We start from the raw sequence: 21,335 nt of genomic DNA on the forward strand, positions 1-21,335 counted from the left end.
TTATATCACGGAAACTTTAATATTTATTTAAAGAAATAATTTTTGTACCTCAGTATAGTAACAACAAAGTTAAACAATGATTTTTGGCCGATTTTGAATATATATGTCCGATGTTTGCCGATTGATCGATACTTTATTGTTATAACAAGACGATATTTCTTTTTTTTCTACAGCAGTACCTGTCCACGGCCAAGATGGCGATCTTTACTTTTCGGTGAGCCCTGCGGAACACTCGGTTGTCGAAGGACTTCCGGTTCGCTTGAGATGCGAGGCTCAGCCAAGCTCACACGTCAAGTACTCGTGGAAAATAGATGGACAGCCGCTTGCTCCCAGTCCGCGAAGGCATCAGGTCGAGGGCGATCTTTATATCACTAGGGTCAATCGAATCTTGGACAGCGGGAACTTCGTTTGCGTGGCCACACACGAGGAAACCGGCTATTCGATCGAGAGCTCGCCCGCCAAGATCGACGTTCAATGTAAGACTTGTTATTCAGATATCAGCGCATATTTGCGACGTATTGTATAATTATGCTGCTTGCTTTTGATTTTGTAATTACATTTTTTTATCCGCGGTGTTTCAAAAATTTTGCTTTTTATATATTACAAATTACAGCATCGTACGTGACGTATAGTAAGTTTAAAATTTGTTATAAGTCGTACGCCTATTGCCATTAATTTTCATACATTTGATTACAGTTATCACACTGTAAAGATTTATTTGGGTAAAATTGCAACAGATGAGTCATTGTTTGAAATGTCATATGTACAAATTTTGATGGCACTAATTTCAATTAAGTGTTGCAATGGGAAAATATATGAATTTATTAAAGCTCGACGTTCGTGAAAAATATAGTGCAAATTGATATATTATGAAACATATACACACACACACACACACGCAGATACATACCAGTAAATGTTCTGTCTGATAATGAACGCTCGAATTAACTTCAGGTTCGTATCTATATTCAATGAGATAAAGAGAGGTACTAGGTGATATATTCAGAGTAAAATTTTATCTGGAGACACGAATGATTCAATAATCACATTTTAATAAGAGATTAATTGGGAATATCAATGGTGAGAAACGGAATGATTATTTCCGTAAGATCCGATGACATGAAAATGGATTATTGTGATAAATTTTTACAAATAACTGAGGTAATAGAAAATAATTACTTACTCTGTCATTGCTCCGTCATCATCCGATGTCTTCTAGGCCTCTTTTATCTCTCAGATTCATTCGTTGCATTCATAAAACACAACACTTATGAGAAAACAATTAGTTACAGTGGCGTGTACTAATTGCGAAAATAGGATAATCGCATGGCACTTTGTACGACACTCCGACATTAATTGCACGCAACGCGCATTTTACGCTGTTGTACGTTCGTTTACTTGATGCTCAAGAATTCAGACATTCGTTAATTAGTACAATGAACGAAATCTCAAACGGTGCAATATATTTCAAATACTATAAAACCGTGAAATATTGTACATATTGTTATAATAAACAATATATCACGGTTTTCAAAGCGACGATTACTTATCGAAGCAAATACGTTGCGCGATTCATTTAAAGCAGGAATTACTTGAATCATTCGTAATTCGATTATTCGTCCGTGCTCTCAATTTGAAAGTAATGAGTGAGTTATGTATCAGTGTAAAATTTAAAGCGCGAGGCATATTGAAACCTAACAAATATCGTTATGAAAGTTATGTCAGTTTGAGTCTCACCGTGCGAATAATAACGCGGCGACTTTGTACACAACGCTTCGTCGCGAAAACAAACACGAAACTCAACAACAAATCTCACTGTCACAAATCTCACAAATCACTGTTAAGGTATTCCTTTCATGACACCAAAGTCTTAAGAATTAACTGATTTTTTGGTACGAGAAAGTTAAAATGCATATATTCACGCTAGAAAAAAATTAAACCACATTACCGAACATATAAAGAAGAATTATGATTTTGAAAATTCGATATTTTATATGTGACGTTATCGAAAAAGTCTATTTTCTATATTTCAATGTAATAATTGTTTTTATCTTAAGATTAATTTAAATAATATTTTTTTAAAAACAGCAATTCATTTTTTAACATAAAAAAGATTGCCTTTTTAAATATTAATATCATAAATTAAATAAATATTTGATTAAATTTACGAACTGAATTTCTTTATTTGAAAAAAATACATACTTTGGTTTACTATATAAACATGCAATTATATTAAAATAATTAAATCAAAACCTAATGGAAAGAATAAGTTATTCCAAATAAAATAATGACATCTGAATATATTAAATTATTTTTTCAAGTTAGTAAATTAATTACTTGCATATAAAATAAATATATTTTTAATGTAGACAAATAATTATATATATAAAAAAATCTGTAATAATAAAAAATATAAAAATATATTTTCTTCAATGAAAAAAATAAAAATATTATGATTTAGTAAATGTTGGCGTGTGATAAATCAGAGTTTGTCAAACGTGCGACGTCAGAAAGAGAACTGAACTAGAATCTATAAGTATCGAAAGTATAGAATAGATACACTGATAAAAAAATATTTTTCGATGAAATAAATACATTACATTGAAATATTAAATATTTTGATTTAAATAAATATGTATTTGCGTGGCGAGAAAGTTTGGCTCGCGCCCGCTACGCGGCGCATCGCCAGTATTATTTTCGCGTAATTAAAATTCAACATTGATTCCTATAACTAGGGCCGCTCAGCAGAGTTTCTCCAATCCCAGTGTTCTCACTCAGGGTCGCCAGTCAGGGCGTGCTCACCCACATATATTATTTATTTATTTTTCAATTATAAATCTGTATAATTATTTTTTAGGTTAAAATTCTTATTTTTTATGTAGTATTTTTAAAAATTCTTTGTTCAAATTGGTTCACATTCTTTTTTTGAAAAATGGGTTTTTTAATTTGAAAATATATTTTGTTGCTGTAGATTTATAAATTAACTTCCTTATTATATAGAAAAAAATAATTTATTTTAAAAATGATCGTTTTTCAAATTTAGTAAACATAGTTTTCATTTAAAAATGAATTTTTTTATTTTGAAAATATAATATATTTTTTTTTGAAAAATGATTTTTTTATTTGAAAATATATTTTGTTATTGAAAATTTATAAAACGTATTGCTTATTTAATTTAACTAACAATTTACTTAAAACAAAAAATTACTTTTTTAACTTTAGTAATGATTTTTTTGTTCAAAATAGCAGTTTTTTGGTTTAAAAATATATTTTCTTATTATTACTGTAGAAATATTAAACCTTTTGATTCATTAAAAAAAAGATTTACTTATTTTAAACATTTGCATATTTATTTGAAAAACAAAATTTCTTTTATTTTGTAATGCGTTTTATAGTTTAAAATATTAGTTATTCAATTGAAGTATATACTTTTTGTTTAATAAATAACATTTACTTACTTTAAAGAAATAATTTTTCTACATTAATAAATGTTTTTTTTCTAAAAATACAAATGTTTTAAATTATGAAAATAATTTTTTTGCAAATAGTCAAACAAGGGTTTTCTTGATTCAAATTTAATTTTCTTGAATCTAACAATTTTTTTTTAGTGTATTATTATGCATTATCAATCCCAAAACGATAGGTAAATTACATATATTTTAATCAAATATGTATATCCGAATCCAAGCACTGTCAAATTAAGAGATAATTCGCCTATAAATATCGCGAAACTGCAATTTATAATTCTTTGTGTCGTTCCCCACATACTCCTACTCAAAACCACACGAAATATTTGCTTCGAGAAATAATCGCTGCTTCGATACATTTATGAATCCGCGAAACGAATCGTAACTCTTTATTTTAACATTCGTAATCACGTGCTAATAATCGTGAGATATGATGGTGTTTGGCATATCTTTTAACATTTGTCATGATCGCGTTAAGAGAATAATGCGAGAGATAAAAAAAGGCGACGTTGTAGCCCATTTCGCTCGTTACCTGGCTTACTCGCGTCGTCACGTCGCGCGAATAATAACACAGTGGTTTGTGTATGCGACAGCGTTCGTTACGAAAACAAATACTAAGGTCGTCCAATAGACACTTTCGTCTCTCGCGAAATATTTAAAATATTATAAAATCAATATCGATCAAATATTCCTTGTCTCTCTAATCAATTTTGAAAAATAAACTGCTATACATACGCTTCGTTTTATATTATAGTCTCATCAATGTCGTCTGAGGTAATGATTAATTCCGTTCAATTAACGAGCGCATTGGAATAGTTACTTGCATCGTAACTGACAAGAGCATTTGCTTCAATAGTAATAGCAGTCGATACATAATGTGTTGGTCGATATTATACAGATTTTAATGGCAATTTAAAACGGTCAATAATTACTTTATTTTAAAATAATTATTAAATCTATATTATGTGAAAGGTAAAATTATTTGATCTTCGACTTTAACTCAGGTTTTTTACGTAATCATTCTCTTTTGATTTTCTTAAATCATCTCCGGAAAAAATTATGGGATCGAAAAACTATTAATGTATATACACACCTATAATCTTCTCTCAAGAATCGATTATATCGAGTCGTGATAAACAAAACTTTCTTTAAACAAATAGTTGAGCACCTTGTTCCACTGCAATTGGATTCGTGTAAGTTAATTTTGTACAGTCGCGCTCACATGTCTAATACTGCTTGATGGCTGTCGAACATCGAATTAGAGCCTCCGCACAATACTTTCGTATGGTAACGTATAGTGTAACGAAACGTGGGTCAAAGCATAAGAAACGTATCGGTTACGGCGTTATATATCAATACGTTTCTTGAACGTTGATCTACGTTACGTTACCATACGAAAGTTTTATGCTCTATAACTGATACGTTTCTTGTGCGTTGATCCACGTTAAGTTACGCTACGCTATCATGTGCGGAGGCTCTTAGTGAAATTTTACTTTACTACCGGACTCGGTATTAATATGGCTAATATCGTTACTTATTCGAGTGCGCATTGTGCTACCATCCACGCAGAAACGTCCGAGTTAAACGTTTCTTTCGAGAGTTTCCAGAACGAGGCGAAAATCGACGAGTCGTAGTACAGCGGCGCACGGCCCTCATAAAGTATGCACTCGCTATTCAATGATGCAACTGCACGGGTCCGATAAACCGATATAATCCGCCGTTCAGCCAGCACCGTTGCTTAGTCAACAAAGGGGCGCGAGGCACAATGGTGGACCTACGCGTTTGAAAGGTTCAATTCTTTCGCATTGCTTAATTTTTATCGGCAGAGCGTTATACATGTTCAAACCTTCATAAAATATACTTTTCTGTGCGCTTCTCGTTCTGCGATATTGAATTCTAATATTCTCAGTCTGCCTCGTTTGCCGTCCACTCACATCTCCTACTACTTCTATCCTATTACTTAAATGTTTTGGCATTATGCCTCTTACTATCTTAAAAATAAAAATAGATTGTACATTAGCCTCTGTCTTACATTCATAAACTTAAGGGTTTGCAGCATCAATTCTACCTTTGTATATCGCGAGCATTGCAGTATGACTCTCATGGCACGGTTTTGTGTCACTTGCAGTTGATTCAGTTGCGTCTCACCCATGCCTATTAACATCGTTGCGCAATATTCAAAGTGAAGCACTATGATAGACTTATACAAAGTACATCGAGTGTACGCCGATATATCATTTCCTATTCTATTCAGAAAACTCACTTTTTTCCCTATTTTCTTTAACATAATCACAGTGATTCTCTCAACGAAGTTTACTATCGATCATTACACCTAGATGTTTCGTTATCTCGACACGCTCAATTATAGTTCCATCCAAACTTTTTACTATTATGTCTGTTTTTATTTCTTTCCTTATACTTCTAACTATCATATATTTGGTCCATTTTCAGTATATCACTATTTATCCCTTCCTCTGTTCCGTTCTTTCGTGGTAGTTCCCTAACAATTTGTTCCAGATTACTTGCACTAATTGGCTCAAAATTTTCCATAATTCCCTTATTCTCGATTACATAAATAGGTCTCCTACCTGTGCCTTCTATCCCCTTATTACTAATAGATTGCACAATGTTGCTAATACTTTTTACATAATATATATTAAATTTATCAGCTATATTGCATTCTTCTATGTTTCCTAATATTTTAAAATCTACATTATCGATGATCTCTGAACCCCTTTGCTCACCTTTAATTAATTCTTTCAAAGTTTTCCACATTTTTGTAGGATCACTCCTATTATTATCTATCATATTCTCATAATATTCTTTCTTTTTTGCCCTAATAAGTTTAACTACTGCATGCATTTCTTTCATTCTTGAAAAATACCCAGTCCTGTTCTTTACCTGAGCTTATTGCTCTACTGTGAGCCTCATCCCTTCTATCTGCTGCCATTCTAATTTCATCTGAATACCACATTTTCCCTTCCCATATTTTCAGATTCTTGAACTTTTTCTTAGGTGCTACAGTATCCATTACACTTACTATATACTATTAACAAATCTCTCCGCCCTTATACTTATATCTAGCCCTTGACCTTGCTCAGTTCTTTCTTCCATTATTCTAAGAAATTTATCTACATTAAATTTACTATAGTCCCTGCCTCTAAATTCTTTATATTTATTTCTTTTTTTATTTATATTAGATTCTACTTTTTTAGCCATGCATGGTCCGTTATTTTCGGTTTCTCATTTACTTGTACCTTTATTTCTTTATTCGAAAAAATTAAATCTATCATTGTTCGACTATCTTTTGTAACTCTCGTTGGACGAGAGAGAGAGAGAGAGAGAGAGAGAGAGAGAGAGAGAGAGAGAGGAAGAGAGGAGGAGTCAGAGAGCGACGTAAGTGGAAAGCGTTTACATGTACGCCAAGTCGTCCATCTATATATAAGCATTTTTATGCATGCGCATTCAAAACGCAGAAACGAAGTGATGGAATGCGAAAGTTCGAAAAGAAGGAAAAAGAAATAGGTAAAACGGAGATACATCGTCGGCGCGCGCGAGTATATGAATGCGTGAGTATATGAACTTTGCAGAAAAGTACATATTAGAACACTAAAGAGGATGGAAGAGGGTGATGCGAGAGACGATGCGAACAAATCGAGAAAGGGAAACGGGTGCGGGTGCGTCGTTAGCGTACCGGTGGCGACTCATTATCATGTATCGCTTCGTAATTATTATTACACGCAGCTCTCAAGCTACCAGCAACGACGTAGAGTGCGCCGGCCGGATGCAAGTGCATTTAGCGCACGCTTAATATCAGCGCGCCAATTTCATTTAGTAATTGCAATAAACATGGCATCAGTATTGGCAGCGATGATGTCGCGTTTCCTGCGATGCTCTTTGTCTTTGTCTCACATTGCTTTGAGAGTTTCGTCTAATCAGTGGAGTTTTTTTTTAATGAACGATATATACGCGTACGGGTGTGCAGCGAATAAATGTACTTATCGATATTAAAATAGCAAAAATATTGCGATTCGTTAATAACGCATCGCGTTATTTTCTGCTGTTTTAATATCGATTTAAAATGAGAGAACAGACATCATATTGGTCGTGCATTGTATATGAATCGTTTTCATCGTTTGAGATTTTAATCCATATTTGATTATTTTAATCTTGTCGCAAAAAGTATAACGCACCGACAGTTTTAAATGGAATAATTCGCGCGCGATCAACGTACGAAAGAAATCCAATTCTGCAAAAAATCGGGAATTTGTCAGTGCGAGGAATAAGTGCAGTATAATAATAAATCATCGTAACGGTCAAAATTATGCGGAAATTCCTAATTTGTCTGCGCTCGTGAAGAGCTGAATTTAGTTTAACGGTGACACTGACGGCATATCCAATCGCTAATTAGCTCATGTCTATTATTAACGAGGTATTCTCGCAGCGATTATAAGTTACATTAGGGTAATTGTCCGCGAAATATGAGTATTTGCATAGAAGGATTTTGCATATAAAAAGGAAACGATTTTATTTATTTATTATTACAATACTTGATTTGTGATGCCTATGTAGATTTTATTCGTAAAGTTATTGTTTGCTAATATGTAATATGTACCTACATATAATTTTTGTTTGCGATGATACAACACAAATAGATAAAATATATAATTAAGAAAAACAAAAAATTACATAACATGTTAAATAAAAAACGATAAAAAATAATTACGAATGAGATTTCAAAATAATAATTACGAATTAATTATAGGTCTATAAATTTGATTATTGTTATAGGAATTGCCCAGCTATTGTTTATTAGTCGTATTTCTTATTTCCCATCTTTCCAAAATTTTACTATCTCTGTCTGTAACATTATTGTAATTTTATTGATGACTGCATTTTATCACGATTTTACCTTTTGATACTATTTTACCGTTTCAATTTCTCACATTTTTTTACTATGACCACGATTATTTAGCCAAATTTCACGTTAATTTTCTGATTCTGAATTACATGGTTTTTTGATCATCCAATCTTGAAGCACTCATCTATAACTCGACGGAAAACATGAGATTTTTATTTTGTTTTATTTTATTCGGCATCATTGAAGATGACTCAAAGCGAAGCTGAAACGCTTGAATTTATAATTAAGTATTGTCAATAATAATTAAATTTTTATTTTGATAACTTACGCTTTAACTGCGTTATACTCTCAATACCCTTTAGTATAACTCCATATTATTTTACTTTCATTATCGAGAGTCTTTCGTTAATTCTTTATTCTATCTGTTAGGAATTGTGTTTTCCATCCAATTTTGGCATGAAAGAAAATAGTAGGCTATTGTATACAGTGACATCGTAAAATATACCATGGTGGCACTGAAAGGATTAAGAAGTAAAATATTGCTATAGCGCACGTGTATTTATACTGTAACTTGCACGTGCAGTTTAACCGCGCGCAAGCATACATACTCCCAAAGCGTTCGTTACGAAACGACCATTTTAGTCAATCCCTTAAACCACGGTTTAATGCCTAAATCTCTTCAGCACGTAGGGAGAGGATGTGCATGCGCGAGTGGCACTTCTCCCACGCCTTGTATTTTTGTTTCATTAAATTTAATGACCGACCATATTTTGGTGTATCCGGTGCGACTGGTGTCCTTTTCGGGACCGGTAATTTGCGTTTCGGGGGTTACCGGACGATGAAACTACAATTTTAAGTACAACTGTCCAGACGGGACAACTCGTTGTTATTTCCCAGTGCCGTTTCTGCCGTGGGTCGGCGACGAAATCAATTAGATTATTAGACAGTCGCCCGGACGATTGATCGATGAACGTGTCGGCGGAATGTTGAATGCGAAACGAGATAAATTACATCTAAAAAGCCTGGACGAAGTATCGAACGACGACGGATTGATAGCGCGCGGCTACGGATAATAATTACTTAAGTCAATTAGCGTCGCGGCAAACGTCGAGCCATACGGCGAACGAATATGTCGAACAAATTTATCTCGGTCAATTTATTTGCAAGTATAATAACCTTTAATTAGGTTCGGAACACACTGGTTTACGTTTCTCATTAATATTCAGCTGGCTATGTGTTAACAACAACGCTGATGAAGTTGAATACATGCATTCACTGGTTTTGTCGTGTGATTGAAATTCCGACAACTGTGACGGGATACTAAATAATCGTTAATTACCGCTCACACTCGCAACTTTATCTAATACAATACGCAATTAATTGCGTGCGTTAAATGATGTATTCTGTTCCCAAGAATCAGGATATCTGGTGTAAAATAACGGGATAGGTAACGGAGGAATATGTCACTATGTCTCTAGTACCTATACAGTTGAATAATGTTTAGACACGTAATCTCTTGAATTTTTTTTTTGTATTCAAATTAGAAATAGCATAAATAAAAATTCTTTTAAATAAATCAATAAACTATCTTATTTTATTAAAAACTATTATACTGATTGTAAGATATTTTTACGTCAACGCAATATTGTTGCGGATCTGCGAGTGCGACAATATAATAAAACTGGAGCGAATTGTATTAAAATTAAATAACACTATTTAACAAATCAATTGTGAATAAGGAAGATTATAAATACGCGATTTTATGTTCATTAAAAGTGCAATAAATCTTCTCCTTAATTTCGGTACGGCTTGGGAAGAACCGCCACGGGTAATATTATTCGAAGAAATTAAATCATCGCCGCTTAAATGTGACCCTTCGTTAATGTTTTGCTTCTTATAGAATAACGATACCGACGCTATGGTGTTTCCTAAAGATAACATAAACAGTAAACACATATGGTATTTAGGTTATTTTATGTGTCTCTTGTATTGTTCTTCGAAGATATTTCGCAAATCAAATATTAATATGCTGTTTTGCGTGTTGTATTTTATTTTAACTTTCATCCTCGAAAGGTCGAACGTCTGATGTGTGATCTCTCGAACATGTTCGCCCGGCGATGATCATTTCGCACGCCGCGTCGCGTCAACCGTTCCCCTGTTTAATTTTCAACCCCTTTGGTACGGGCGAGTGGGGTGACGAGCGAGACAAGCGGGAAGAAGAGTAATAATAACACACGGCAAGAAAGAGCCTTTGTTCAAATAAAAAAATAACATCTCGCTGCGACGGCTAAAAGATGCTGCGTGTCGCAACAATGGGTGGAAAGTTGTTCAGCCTCTGGCAATGGTAAAACGAGGAGTGCGAAGGAGGGAAATGGGGAAGATTCAACCGTGCGTCGACGACGTTCCGAAAGATCGTATCTGATTTAAGGCCTATCTACATAATACGCAGAACGCAAGTCGCAAGACACACGCACAGTCTACATGTCAATCTAACAAAGAGGTTAGGTTGACATGTAGACTGTGTGTGTGCTTGCGTTTTGCGAACTGCGGCCTATGTAGACCGGGCTTTTATATACGGCGCGAACGCAAATTCGACTGTGCGCGCTCTGCCTCGACGTACCTTGCATTAAGGCATTTCGCCAGCTGCTATATGTTTACCGGATTATTGTCAGAGGACGTCTGGTTTCGTGCCGTTACTTTCATTATTACTTAGCCGTTTCTATTTTTATGCGCGATAACATAGACGAGATGGAATAAAATTCATCCGTCTGACTTTACAAACCGCGCGTTCATGCTGCGGACTCGATTGTATATTTATGTAACACGTGCATGGAAAGTGGCCCATTGCGCACGCTACGCGTGCGTGATAGACCACTTTCCACGCATTTGCAACATAAAATAGGGTGTGCAAGCCGTGCGTAATGATGAAAACTCACGGGTGCGAAATTGACGCACGAGCCTTCGGCTGTTGCACAAATAACTATTTATCACGATATTTTTTAACATTTTACTGTAACATTTTACGATCTATTTTATTACTTCAACATTATTTCAAACAAAGGCTCGTCTATATACGCAGTTCCCTCTTCAAGTATAATCCTCGACCATGTTATCACCCGAGTTTTTTGTCATTTGGCAGTTCATTTTTATTCATTAATAGGAAACAAATTATAAAATGCTTTAATTTTAAGTACAAATTAAATTAATCCTTAAGACATTAATTTTTATGTGAGAAAAACAATTTTAGTTATAAAATAAACTACGTCGTCTCGTGATTCTAAATCGTGTCGCTGGAGCTTTTGATCGTTCACACTTATTATGAATTGCGGTCTTAACCCTCCGTTGTCACACCGGGTCAATTTGACCCGAGCCTTAACTTTGCTCGTAAATATCTTGCGCGTAACTTGAAAATTGGCGGGCATGACGCCCTCTAGCTGTAGTTCAAAAAACAAAAAAATTTAAAGAAAAAAACAAATTTTTCGCAAATTTTTTTTATATGTTAAAAATTTATGAGGCCCTTCTTTTTTATAGCACTCAATTTAGCAATATCGCAAGTGGATTCGAGAATTTTTTCAACATAATTGGTGGATAAATGGTCAAATGGCGAACGGTCAAAGTTCGTCTCGGGTCAAAATGACCCAGAGTGACTTCCTTGTTTGAAAAAATAGGTATGACTACGGAGGGTTAAGGTATTTCCTACAAGACCGTTCATTTCTCCTAAATATTGGTGATGTAATATTAATGTAGATGTCCCTTTATCGTCTTTTGTGGCGAGGCAGGGCCACTGCCGCGCATAAAATATGATAAAGCGCTTGGCCATTCATCATCCCGCGAGCGGCTAATTGGCCACCATCAGCCTGCGAGGCGATGCAGACGTTAATACGACCAAGAAAACTCTTGAAGAGGCGCATTACGTGACTATTAACGCAATGCGAAGTGCCAAACGTACGCGATGATAAGATCCGAAGTGCGTGCAGTCATGCAGAAAAATCTCGTCTTCGCCCTCTTCCGATGCGAGTAAGTGGCAAGAGCTCGTGATTAACAGTTGCGTGCCAGGAATACGATCGCGGCAAGAGCGAAGCTACCGTTTTTTATTTAACCAGCGATTTTCTACGTTCGCCATTCGTTTCGATCGTCGTCCTAATGCAATGACGGTTGAACCTGCCAGATCACGCGATTTATATCGTTTTCTATCGTACATTCCGTTTCTCTGATGAGAGAACCACCTTTTCTTATTTAAATAATACGCGAGGGCTCAATATTTCTCAGATGGAAAATCAAGGATTATCAGTATTCAACGTTGCTTTTCTTCAAAGATATCTTTTAACGTTAATGCGCTTTATATAATCTGTACGGAGCATGCTTTGCTCATCTTTTTATCACATGCATGTAACTGTATAATTCTATATATTTATATATGCTACATATTTTATAAAAAGAAACATTCTTCACATATCTTATACTTATTATATAGGCTTGGTAAGCATTATTAGTCGTTTGCTAGTAATGATAGATCTCTATCACTACCACACAATTTCAAGACGTATTATCCAACTTGCAGATTGCGCAGCATTTTATGCTCCCTATAAACGCGCTTATGTATATAAGGTTTTTTTACATACACGACTGCATCGAAGGATACCTGCATTATTGCATTGCACGCAGTCGTCCCGCATAATGCACGGGACCAAACGACAATTAGGCCTCACGTATTGTGCCTCACAACAATGGCTATTTTTCATTGCTTCTACTTAACTGAGCGGAGTGCGTGCACCCTCTTCCCCGACTGCGACGGCGCGACGCAGGAAAGCAGTACTTTGCGCATATGTCATGAAATTTGTCGTGCAGAAGACTTCAGCACGCGAGCCTACTCAAATTATAATATTAGAAGATTTAAAAAACCCACTTTACTTTCCTGCAAAGGCATCACGGTAAATTCTGTTAAATCCAGCTGTCGCTTACCAGATAAATCAGTTTAAATTTGAGATATAAAAATATCATATTTCATAATGATAACAATTTTTTATGCATATAAATTGTTTTATCCAATTTTTATCTGTTTTCTGCAATTTTACACGGATATTGTCACAAAAATACAAAGCGTACATATCTTCTTTCATTCATTATAATGCCAAAATATCACTATTATGAGCTGCTTTGCTTACATTTTTTTGAGTTACTTTTTTATTCAGTCGGAACAATTTCTCTCGAGCTCTCTCGAGCACACGCGCCTATTTCATAAAAATGAAGATATATACCTGCTTCGCTATAATATCCCCTTTAAAGGAAGAAATCCGCGCGTTCTCGAGTCGAGACCCCGACCATAGCTCTCTTCTCTCCTTTTCACCACGTCCGCCTGTTCTCCGCTCTCTTTCGCTGTGCTGCCGGAGAAGTCAATTCAGGGAGGGTTTACTTACATTTTCATTGTCTCGCCTCTGTGTGCGGGTTGCTCGTCACCATCGTCGTCGTCGCCGTCGTCGTCGCCGTCGGTCGCCGCTACCGTCGCGGTCGTCGTTGACATTGACGTCGACGATATCCCTATAGAGTACGAAAGAGCGAAATGAAAAAGAGAAGAGAAGGCGTGAGGCAGGAGGATGGTGAACTAATCGTTGCTCATGCGCGCAAAGGTGCGTCTGCATTTTTGAAAACTCCACCGCATGTATGACGACCTGCAGTCCGCTATAATATGCTTGATCTTCTTATCCATTTTCACTGCCTCTTCTTCTACATCATTTGTTCTACCTGTCTCGCATCTTCTTCCTCTTTCTCTTTTTTTATCACGGCATTGTATAGACTGAATTGTACATGCGCGACTGAATTGCAGCTTGTGCAACACTTTACGTCCGTATACGGGCGGCTACCGCGCCTGCACTCTATATGGCGACCTCAAAAAGAGGCACTAGAAAACGCGTTAACGCCGTAAATCATGCCTTTGCGTGATGTCTATTTTTTTCCCTCTGGTTTTCTCTACGACGCGAGAGGCGCAACAGAATAATCGCTAACAGGTGCGCCGGGTCTGATTAGTCGCGACGTAAATGGAAGCGCGAGAATTGCATCGGCAAAGTAACGCACCGTTCTCCACCCGCAGCGCAACGCTATTCTTTTCTCGCGTATAAGTCGGAACTCGTGGAGTAGAAACAAATTATAGCTCGATACATAAATCAAAATTGTTAATATCTCGATTTTTTGCCACGATTATTTAAGCGTGCGACTATTTCAACTTTTTAATACACTTATATTTTTTTATTTACTTTGCGATTTCTTAATACAGGGAAAATAAATGAATACGGCGAACGAGAGAATCGAGAAATATCGCGGACTTTTCTTGCGCATGAAGACTGCATGGTTACCCGCGCTTCCTCCGCCCGCGTTTTTGTTTGTCAGGATTAGTTCCACCCCGAAGCGATGAGATTGCATGAATCCATCAGGAGAATTGCTGGCGCGACGCACTTGGACGTCTTAACAACTTGCGGTCTCCCGTGTAAAAAAAAATACGATTCCTCTTCATTATTGCAAATTGAGTTTGCGTGGTATTCTGCAGTGCATTTAAGCTTTTTACTTCTTCTGCTTACATATTTTCCATGTTTATTGCCGAGTCGTGCGGAATCTGTGTATATTTCGCAAAATATAAAGGCGCGCAGTCTGTTCCATTAAACGCGGAAAGGGTGGCCGTGGAAAGGGTATTCTTCCTAGAAATTCTAAATGCATCAACAATAATTGCTACGACTAGTAGTAAAATATTAACTCGATGAATTTGCTCGAACTTCAGAATCTTTGGCCGGTGTTCATAGTCGGTTCTTATTTTAAGACCGTTTTAAGTAATGTCTTAAGATGCTAATACGGCTCTGTGATTGGTTCATAACATCTTAAAATCGTACTTAAGGCGGTCTTAAATATAAGATTCGATGACTATGAATACCGGCCTTTGCTTTTAAAACTCCGATTTGTATATAACGAATGACGCGGTTAAAATTATGTCAATTCTCTGTGCATAAAAAATTAAACGAAATTTCGTACAAACATCATTCGTAGATGCGAGTTATTTAACAAGTTACTATATACTAGAAAATTATATAATCACATGCTAGGATTACTAAAAATGTAACATTAAGGAATTTATAAAATTACTTTGCATTTCAAAATTCTCAATAAAAGTGTTACGTTGCAAATTATATAATATAAAATTGATACAAATTTTTATAAATAAAAATATGCAAGATTGTAAAGTATAAAGCATACGTATAACAGCGATGAACGTTTTGCTACACCTAATAACATATGTGCTTTTCAATCTGTAAGTTACCATCATCGAAATAAATAACCGACTGCCAGTGTGTACGGGGCCGCGGCATATTAATTGGCATACGAATGCAACTATAATGGCAGGGCAAAAAGATGTACGGTACGCGCATGAAAACGATTCAAAAAAAGCGAAGGAAACCGAGAAGGAAGGCTGCGGAAGGAAGAAGAAAGAAAGACGAGAGAAAAAAGGCTTCTCGGCGCGAGGATCCGACCGTTGAATGCGGAAGGCTTGATTCGTCATTAATTTAACTCGTCGCTAATCAACTCTGCGCGCTTTTGCTAATTATAGTTACGCGACTGTGCGGAAAAAAGTCCGCTCTCGCACAAAGCGCGCGCGGAGCTGCGCCTCGCGAAATTCCGCGGGATCGCTCGCGCTCCCGAAGACTCGAAACAAATCTCATGATGTGTACGTATATCTAATGTATATCTACATTAACAATAAGGATATCGACAATCGCCATAATGCACCGGGCAGCAACTTCAATGCGTATTGCATGCAATGTAAACGATATATACGCTCAAAAAAAAGACGCCGCGCCGCCCGTAAAACTGCCGCGGGTTTCCTCATTCTATTTTGCCGCCCGCGGCGGCGATTTCGATGTAAACGATATAGGAAACGCGCACGGTTTCTAGTCAAATCAGGGCGCAATTTTCTTCCTCTTTTTCTCTCCTTTTCCCATTTTTTAAATAGTCGACAAACTGGAAAAGCTGCGATAAAAAATGCGGCGAGAGGTTCCACGTAAAAAAAAACGTGAAATTGGTTATTTCGCGCAAGTCCGGGAATGTATTTTTTATATTACGCCTCGCGTTCTGCCGCGAGAACATAACGAGTTGCCTTTCGGTGGCTTCACGTGTCGTCGCGTCGCTTTGTGGCGATGTTTTAATTTCCCTTAGCGAGAAACTGCATCAGATGCAAGAGAAAAATGGCAAGCTCGCGAAGCTGCAAAATGTACGCTAAACTGAAAAAAAAAAATTTCTTATTTGCAAGAAAATAGATTACTTTGAATTTAGTTTTTTTAATTCAAAGAAGTATTGATGGGTAGATTTAAGAAAATATTTTTCTGAGTTTAAAATATTTTCTCCAATCTACCTAATACCTATAATACTTCTTTAAATTAAGAAAAGCAAATTCAAAAAAATCTATTTTCTTGCAAATAATTTTTTTTCAGTGTACATTTCTTGCTGCTTTTGAAAATCTTAATAACACGCCATTATACGTACGTTACATTTGATTATCATACATTCGATAAAGTGATTATCGGATTCTACTAAAATCTCTGCTTGTATTTGAAAACATAAGCTAAAGGCTTACTTTTTATATCGCAAAATATGTAGCAATATTCTCGTATATAAATGATACCAAAAACTGCATGGCGCCAACTTATGGTTGTCAATTAAAAATCAAATGTTCCAACATTTTATAATTTTACACCTATAGTTAATAAATCACATGCGTACAAAAGATTATGTCTCTCAACTAGATTCTATGAAATTCTATAAAATATAATTACTCTGCTTTAATATATTTAAAAACTATTACATACAAAAAAATGCTAGAAGCGCTGCTAATTTTAGACTATATGTTGTTTAGATTATTATATTAATAACAAATCATTAGATGTTATTAGCAATGCGCTCTATTGGGCTATATTTTTATAACCCTTTTTATAATATTTTATTTATGAAAGCAGAATTGTTTTTTATATAGTATTTATGAATACAGAATAAATAAGAAATTGATAAAGATCTGCGAATGAACATATATATTCGCATGATTCAATTACAAGAGGCAGCCCAGCGTATGTGCACGCGCTGATTGCGACTATAAACATTGGGAGCTATCCAGCAAGCGACACAAGTCGACACACGTTTTATCTTTGTTACATTGCTAAAAAAGAAAGATAGAATGATGTTTGTGTCGACTTGTGTTGCTTGCTGGAAAGCTCCCATTGAGAAAAATGCGTTTCTAGCAATGGCCAATAATACGTTATATTGGATTGTCTTTTGCCACTGAATCGCACGAATGCACGTTCATTTACAGATCTGAATTATTTAATAAGAGAAAACAAGACCGCTATGATACACAATCGAATAAGATATAAGCCGTTTTCGGTCTAAGCTTAGATCTTAGGCAGCTCAATATTAATTTTCCGTATATATGTATTTCCAGGTTCGAATCCTGGCTGAAGTAATATTTTTCGCAATAAATTCTTTACAGTTTTTTAGATAATTAAATCGCGTTGATTTAATTCCGAGGAGGGAAGGGTTTTTAATATTCCAACGATAGCTGCGTTTCAAGTCCGACTGTGATCGGCGCGCGCAGTAAACAGCTGGAATATATATGTATTATAATAATACAAATATTATATGGAAAATTAATATTGAGCTGCCTAAGATATAAGCTTAGACCGAAAACGGCTTGAATCTTATTCGATTCTGAATTACTTATAATTTCTTAATAATTATTGCAAAAATGACAAAATGATAGGCGACTTTTTTATTCAGTTCAACACGCTCTATTTACCTACGAGCAATGTTACACTTATTATCAGACATCTTTTATATATAAAAAAAATCAATTAAATAAAATTGTTTTAATATATACCTATCACACAAGAAATATAATTGTGCATTGCAACAAAAACTGCAAAAACATTTCGTAGAAAGAATGTTGACATGAATAATAAAATTGTCGTCTAACATTTCATAATCTCGCTAAAAATGTTTTCCAAAAAAGTGTTTACCAGAAAAATGAAACAATGTCGCCAAATAAAAAAAGAAATATGTTAAGCGTTTTAGAAAACTAAATATTTTTAAATCTACCAAAATAATAGAAAATACCTAAATGCAGTTAAACAGTTATTTCGATATAATGAATATCAAGGATGAAATGATTATTTGAGTTAAATATCCTCGTTTATATATATATGTGTGTATATATAAACTGTTTTATTAAAAATCTATCATGTTATTGTATTTAATTATCCAAATAATTCTAAATCCAGAATTTGATTAAGTGGATAACAATTATTTCGCATAATATCAATAATATATTTCAAATATATTCTATAATTCTCTAATACATTTATGATGTTGTCGCAATACTTATATATTTGTAGAGATTTTTACATAATTTACATAATTACATAAAACGTTAAATAAGATATACAAATAAATTGATACACATATTGATGAAAAGAAAATTTATATAACTACTGGAGATACTATATATAATTAGTAAATCGTTAATAGAGCAATTAGTAAATTATATTTGTAAGAAGATCAATGTTTAAATCATAAAACCGGTTTTATTTACGTTATGTACCAATGCCAAATATAATTCCTTGTCAGTTGCATCTATTTATTGATATATTCCAATATCTTCGTCAAGCTATTAGTCCAAGAGCTGACGACACTTTTGGCCAAGTGATTTTATAAATCACGATTTTCCGTTATAATTTTAATCTCTAAAATCTCTAAAAATAATCTCTAAAAAAATTATTGAAAATGCACAAAGCCGGCGCGCGGCGGAGGGGTCTGATGATGGCCTCAATTGTTTTTAGCGTCCATGAGTTTTTAAAAACGTGTATTTTAACTATCATTATCGTATCATTTTATGAAAAAATTGATAAATAATAAATAGTATGTAAAAATAAAAAAATGGTTTTGCTGGCGCAGCGTTACGTTTTTTGTGAAGATAGTGGTGGCCGGCTACATTCTTAACTTTGCGTTAGCGTGGTTGACGGCGACATAAAGTCATCTGCAGTAAAAGAAAATAGTAAGAGTCATCCACGGGCAATAGCTTACCGTATCAAAATGTATTCATGGGTAAAAGTTAGTTAATGGGGAAAATACGTTAATTTTTCTTCAAGACCAATTACGCATCGATCGACCCGACTTCTAGTCTTTAACACATTTACAGTTATTTAATTTTACATATACATTTAATTTTTTTCATAAAGAGGCTTGCGTTGCATTTTAATTTATATTTAATAACACGATATTTCAGTATTCTAATATCGCGTAACATTGCCTCCGTCAAAATGGTACCTGGGCAAAATGTGACTTTTAGCTTCGTGGAAAATATGCCATCCAGAATTTTAGATCGGAGCGAATACCCTGCACGTATTTGACGATCTGCGTCTCAATTTAAAAGTGTTTAGAAATAATTAGTTGTCGTAACACTTGACTATTTACAGTTAAAGAAAAATTAGTATTGTAGTATCAAATAAATAGCGAAGTTAAATAATAATAAGAGAAATAATAAGAGTAATAATAAGAGAATAGCGAAATTAAAGTTATAGTGGTTAATAACTTAATAGCCGGATATAACCGTCAGACCTTTCCGCCGGCTTTGTGCATTTTCAATAATTTTTTTAGAGATGTTGCCACCAAAATTTTTACTTGGCTTTTTTTGGGTGGTATGTGTTAGCACTATACTTGGTAGTAAAAAAAACCCAGCTTTTATAGTGTGACTTAAAAATAATTATTTTCAATTTTTTTATGGCGACTAATTCCCCCCGAGCAATCGAACTGGCAATTTATTTGCATGTTCCTGAGTGATCAATTATCAATATCCAATAAAAACTAAGACTTATACTATGACTTAAAAATCCGTTTTTTTTCTCACCTGCGTACTTCTAAACCCCCTAATTATGGCCAGCCATTGCAGGTGTTCGGATTATCGAAGGAGAGTCGTCCACGCAGCAGGTTATAACAGAAAGTCGTGATTTATAAAATCACTTGGCCAAAAGTGTCGTCAGCTCTCCGCCTATTGTTATTGCCGGTATTACATTATAAATGTAATCTGGCAAATCGTCAAAGTCCGAAAGTATCACAGGATTCAGATCCTTGTTGTTCACTGTAATTGGACCTGCATATATACACAGAGTGATTAGAAAATCGGAAAAGTACTAAAATGTAATTGGAATTAAAAAATTGTATTGCAGTCATCAGTCATGTATGTCATTTAATTATTGAATTACAACTCTTATTATTCACATTTTGTAACATGAAATATTTAAACACAATTACTATATTTAAATTTTGTAATACTTGCGCAGTTACTTGAGTATAAGAATATATATATCTATCAATCACTCTGAATATATTAGATAATAAATAAATAACAGCATATTTGAATTAACAAAACTTGATACAAACTTGTTCAAATAATATTACTTAACTCTCTCTAGAATAATTATAACATTTATAAAAAAAAGTCATACGTTAAATATTAGACTAAAATTAAATTATACAGTCTCTATATTTTTAAATGTCAGATATTAATTTTTTTATATATTAATTGTACATAATGAAATAATTGATCTGAATTAATAATTCAGGACAAATAAAGGACTAATATCTGCTGAGATGTTTACTCCTGTTGACGTTCTTGATTTTCAAGAAATTGCCAATGTGTATTATTATAATGAAAAATTGGACCTAAATTAAATTAAATAGTTTTAAATTTTATTGCGAAAAATGTCTCCCCAGCCAGGGTTTGAACCTGGAACCTCCTATATACCGTGCGGGTCGTGCCAATTCGACCACTGGAGCTGTGATGGTAATATTTATCGCAATAACAACTATAAGATGGAGCACCGATTCTTGAGTCAACGGTGTATAATAAACAGAATAATGAATTTTCTTCGCCAGTATCTAGAATAACAATTAAGTAATTTAAATCGACTGACTGGCAATAT

General features: G+C 34.6%; 1 protein-coding gene across 2 annotated transcripts in view; it reads left to right on the plus strand.

The window, feature by feature from the left end:
• Window positions 1-21,335, plus strand: part of LOC143904486 (inactive tyrosine-protein kinase 7) — a 60,979-nt gene that overhangs the window by 13,018 nt on the left and 26,626 nt on the right. The window contains exon 2 of one of the 2 annotated variants that reach the window (XM_077419212.1): window positions 177-476. In XM_077419212.1, coding sequence (XP_077275338.1) covers window positions 177-476 — 300 coding nt within the window. Of the gene's footprint in view, window positions 1-173; window positions 477-21,335 lie in introns of both variants that reach the window. The other variant, XM_077419211.1, reaches the window with a different exon arrangement.

The sequence above is a fragment of the Temnothorax americanus genome, unplaced genomic scaffold (assembly GCF_048541705.1).
Source record: "Temnothorax americanus isolate GAGA-0224 unplaced genomic scaffold, ASM4854170v1 Scaffold53, whole genome shotgun sequence".
Taxonomy (NCBI): Eukaryota; Metazoa; Arthropoda; class Insecta; order Hymenoptera; family Formicidae; genus Temnothorax; species Temnothorax americanus.